This window comes from Nicotiana tomentosiformis, chromosome 11 (genome assembly GCF_000390325.3).
Source record: "Nicotiana tomentosiformis chromosome 11, ASM39032v3, whole genome shotgun sequence".
NCBI classification, from domain to species: domain Eukaryota; kingdom Viridiplantae; phylum Streptophyta; class Magnoliopsida; order Solanales; family Solanaceae; genus Nicotiana; species Nicotiana tomentosiformis.
In genome coordinates this window covers 74573144-74578452 of record NC_090822.1, presented here as the reverse complement: position 1 = coordinate 74578452, position 5309 = coordinate 74573144, and the positions used below count along the sequence as shown (strand labels likewise).

The following is a 5309-nucleotide window of genomic DNA, read 5'->3' as shown; positions in this document are numbered from 1 at the left end:
CAAATTTTATAATTAACGGCTTAACGGTTGGGGACGGATTACATAATTTCCTTATCGGATAAATAGTTAGCCCGTTAAGAATTTTTATAGTTATACTTTTACCCCGATATATATAAAGTAATATTTGAAACCCTAAATCCCTAATTTCTCTATTCAACACTAGGAGTAGCAGTCCGGAGCAGTCGTCTCTTGGTATAGAACATGTAAGGTTCAAAAAATTTTCTTCCTGAGAATATTTAAATATTTGATCAACTAGACAGGTTTTATGGGTTATCATGAAGTTAATGACCTAGATTGATGATCTAGAAAAAGATCAACAACAACTTCATCATTGGCACTTGGCAGCATCCTTAAGAGTGATTTTAAGAAAATATATGTCCATCTAAATTTGTTGAAATCCACTATGGATAGAAGCCTGAAGTCGGACAAATTCTCTAGTTCTCTACTTCTTTTTTATTGTCTATTTGACTTAGTTGATAAACCGTCCGATAAACGGTAATCCGATACTAATCCTCCTGATGTCTTATTGGATGGCTAGCAGATTACTATATTTATAAATTGATAACCGATAAGATAAACCGTTAGGCATAAATATCCGCTTGATCCGACCGATAATCACCCCTACTAGCAGGGTCATTTCTTATGTGAAGGCTTGACGTATGGTCGAGAAGGGGTGTCTGGTATATTTTGCATATATCCGTGATTCTAGTGCGGAGGTTCCTTATATCGATTCGGCATCAGTTGTGCGCGAGTTCCCAGATGTGTTTCCTACAAATTTATCGGGGATACCATCTGACAAAGATATTGACTTCTGCATTGACTTTATCTCGGACACTCAGCTCATTTCTACCTCACCATATCGTATGGCCCCAATTGAGTTGAAAGAATTGAAGGAACATTTAGAGGATTTGCTTGATAAGGGATTCATTAGACCTAATGTCTCTCCTTGGGGTGCACCGATGTTGTTTGTAAAGAAGAAAGACAGCTCTATGACGATGTGTATAGATTACAGGTAGCTAAACAAAGTCACTATCAAGAACATATATCTTTTGCCGAGGATTGATAACTTATTTGATTAGCTTTAGGGTGCCAAGGTGTTTTCGAATATTGATTTGAGGTTTGGCTACCATCAATTGAATATTAGGGCATCAGATGTCCCTAATACAACTTTTCGGACTCGGTATGGTCACTGTGAGTTCTTGGTGATGTCATTTGGCCTGACTAATGCCCCAACTGCCTTTATGGATTTGATGAACCGGCTGTTCAAGACCTATCTGGATTCCTTTGTGATCATTTTCATTGTTGATAATTTGATGTACTCCCACAGTCGAGAGGAGAATAAGTAGCATCCGCGGATGGTACTTCAAACTTCGAGGGATCGTCAGTTATATGCCAGGTATTTAAAGTGTGAGTTCTTATTAGACTCGGTTGCCTTTTTGGGACATGTTATATCATTTGAGGGAAATAAGTTAGATCCTAAGAAGATTGAGGCAGTTCAGAACTGGCCTAGACCTACTTCAACTACAGAGATTCAGAGCTTCCTAGGTTTGACGGGTTATTATCGATGGTTCGTGGAGGGGTTTTCATCGATCTCAGCCCTATTGACCCAGACTGGTACTCTTTTCAGATGGTCTGACAAGTGTCAGATGAGCTTTCAGAAGCTCAAGACTGCATTGACTACATTCCCAATGTTAGAGTTGCATATGGGTTTGGCATCTTATAGTGTGTATTGTGATGCATTGTGTATTGGGCTTTGCACGGTATTAATGCAGGACAGCAGGGTGATTTCCTATGCCTTGGCAGTTGAAGGTTCAAGAGAAGAATTACCCTGTGCATGACTTAGAGTTGGTAGCCATTGTTCATGCAGTGAAGATTTGGAGGCACTATCTTTACGACATTCCATGTGAGGTCTATACCGATCATCGGAGTTTCCAGCAACTGTCAAGAAGAAAGACCATAATTTATGGCAGCGAATGGTTAGAATTGTTGAAAGACTATGATATCACCATATTATATCATCAGGCAAAGGCCAGTGTAGTGGCTGATGCATTGAGTAGGAAGGTTGAGAGCATGGGCAGTTTGACATATTTACCAATAGTGGAGAGGCCACTAGCCATAGATGTTTAGGATTTGGCTAATCGATTTATGAGATTGGATGTTTCAGAGCCTAGTCAGGTTCTTGCTTGTGTTGTGGCACAGCCCTCATTGTTATAGCGTATCAAGGCTCGCCAGTTTGATGATCCTCACTTATTGGTGTTGAAAGACACAATGTATCGAGGTGGTTCCAAGGAAGCTGTGATTGGAGATGATGGTATTATGTGGCTTCAGGGCCGGATTTGTGTTCCAAATGTTGATGGGTTGAGGGGGCGATATTTGAGGAGTCTCACGGTTTGATCTATTCTATTCACCCAGGTATCACAAAGATGTATCGTGACTTGAAACAACAATATTGGTGGAAAAGGATGAAGAAAGAAATTGTTTCTTATGTATCTTGGTGTTTGAGTTGTCAACAAGTGAATTACGAGCATCAGAAACCAAGTGGATTGACATAGAGATTGGAGATACCAGAGTGAAAGTGGGAGTGCATCACTGTAGATTTGTGGTAGGCTTACCACGGACCTTGAGGAAATATGATGTAGTCTGGGTTATTGTGGACTGATTGACTAAGTACGCACACTTCATTCCGGTGTTGACTTCCTATTCCTCATAGGGGTTAGCTCATATTTTTATCCAGGAGATTATTCGCCTACATGGAGTGCCCATTTATATCATTTATGATCGAGGCATGCAGTTCACATTACATTTTTGGAGAGCCGTGCAGAGCGCGTTGGACGTGTGAGTCGAGCTGAGTACCACATTTCATTATCAGATGGATTAACGGACAGACAGTCTGAGTTCACTATTTAGATCTTGGAGGACATGTTACGTGCCTGTGTTATTGATTTCGGAGGTTCATGGTACCAGTTCTTGGCTCTTGCAGAGTTCACCTACAACAACAACTATCAGTCGAGCATCCAGATGGCTCCGTACGAGGCCTTATATGGGAGGCAATGTCATTCGCCGATTGGTTGGTTTGAGTCAGAGAGGCTAAATTATTGGGCACCGATTTGGTCCGTTATGCTATGGAGAAGGTTAAGGTGATTCAGTAGAGACTTCCTACAACTCAGTCCAAGCATAAGAGTTATGCAGACCGAAAGGTTCGAGATGTGGCTTACATGGTGGGTGAGAAGGTTCTTCTCTGAGTTTCGCGTATGTAGGGCGTGATGCAGTTTGGGAAGAAGGGCAAGTTGAGCCTAATCTTTATTTGCTCGTTTGAGATCTTGGAGAAAGTTATGGATGTTGCTTATTGGCTTGAATTGCCTCCTATCCTAGCAGGGGTACATCCGGTATTTCACGTCTCCAAGCTTCGGAAGTACCATGAGGATAGATCACAAGTTTTGGACTTCAGCACGATGCAACTTGATGAAAATCTGACATATGAGGAAGAGAACCGGTAGCTATTCTAGACCGACAGGTTGTCAAGTTGAGATCTAAGAGTTTTTTCTGTGAAAGTGCAATGGAGAGGTCAGCCAATTGAGAAGGCTACGTGGGAGTACGAGTCCAATATGCAGAGTAGATATCCCCACCTTTTTACCAGTCTAGGTACTTTTCGATGTCCGTTCGAGGACAAACATTTCTTATAGAGGTGGAGAATGTGATGACCCAATAGATCATTTTGAGTACAAGCCGTTATTTCTGTTTTCCAAGACCTACCATAGCTTTATTTGATATTTTATCGATTTGCGTGCATGGTTTGTGTCATTTTTCTGAAAGCTTCTATGTAAGATTTTGATGAAAATGTGATTTTTGGCCTAAAATGAGACTTGAGTTTACCACGGTCAACATTCTTGGTAAATGACCTCGGATCGGTGTTTTGACATTTCTGGTAGGTTTGTATGATGATTTTGGACTTGTACAAATGTTAGGTTGGGGTCCGAGGTGACTCGAGCGCATTTTGGCGCGTTATGTGAAAATTTGTGAAAATGAGTTTTAAAGTTAAATTTCATGAGTTTTGAGGTAGCGAGTGTTGCACCTATTTTGTACTAGTCAAGACAGGATTCAACTTGTGATTTCAATGTTGTTGATGAAAGAGAATCGCCACCTAATATTTAAAGGTATACTAAGGTACTTATTTAATTACTAAGTCATATTCCTTATAGTTCTGCACACCAGTGAGATTATGGGTAGGGTTCTTGTTCTTCTAAGGGGAAGGTGCTAGGCACCCCTTAAAATCTACCTGAGGTAACTCCATAGGACCTAGACTAACTTTTTAGGAACCAGTTATTTATACTATGCTTAATTACTATTAGGGCATGACTGGATATATATATTTAAAGGAGTGTATATATGAAGGATGTGGGACTTAATAGGGATGTGAGATTATGAAAGAGTTATTGAAGGTTAAAAGAGTTCTAAAAGTAGTCTGTATTTTAAGGCTTGTAATTATTAAGTTATGGAAGTAATTAACTTAGAGAATAAACATCTGTATGATTCTAAAAGATGTTTGTAAGAGACTGATTCTAAATGTATCTTGATTTGAAAATCTGAAAAGGAGCGATGTTCGAAACCTCACTTGAGGCGACAATACTGTCACGCCCCAAACCTGGGGAGGAGTAGCTGGCACCCGGTGCCGTGCTGGCCCGAGCGAACCACTCTGTAACTCATGATCATTCGAACAAAACTAGAACATACATAGGTCGAATTAGGTGAACTCATTCCTTTTGTAACTATCATGGACCCACATGGCCATAACTAATAATGTACAACTGTAAGTGGGAAAACACTGTATCAATGAATCATCTTTCTTAAAACATGAATACATATGGGCCGTCAAGGCCTCTGACATATTGTACAAAATAAACCTCTGTCTACAAAGCCACTAAGATTATTTGACATCAAATGGGACAGGATACCGGCCCACCCATAAGTCTGTAGCAAAATCTGACACGATGACTCAAAGACTCGGCTGCACTCCGAATGAGGTGGAGTCTTACCGATCCTTCGCTGAATGCCAATCTCATATACTATGAGGGCTCGTCAAATTGATTATCTATACCTGCATCCATGAATGCAGTATCCCCAACAAAAGGACGTCATTACGAATAATGTACTTAGTATGTAAGGCAGAAATGAAACATAACAATAAGTCAACATTAATTAAAGACATATAAGAATCAACCTGAATCTATGAAGTGCCACCGTATATGCATACTTATTATACTTACATAAATAATGCTTATCTTTGAGACTATTTCTATTATCCATATTGT

At 40.0% G+C, this 5309-nt stretch overlaps 1 protein-coding gene across 1 annotated transcript; it reads left to right on the top strand.

Moving 5' to 3' along the window:
- Positions 1 to 659: 659 nt before the first annotated feature.
- LOC138901681 (uncharacterized) lies at positions 660 to 3497 on the top strand. The gene is made up of 5 exons (XM_070189461.1): positions 660 to 1012; positions 1628 to 1760; positions 2023 to 2121; positions 2215 to 2388; positions 3258 to 3497. Exons 1-5 carry the CDS (start codon positions 660 to 662, stop codon positions 3495 to 3497), a joined length of 999 nt encoding a protein of 332 aa, XP_070045562.1.
- Positions 3498 to 5309: the final 1812 nt, after the last annotated feature.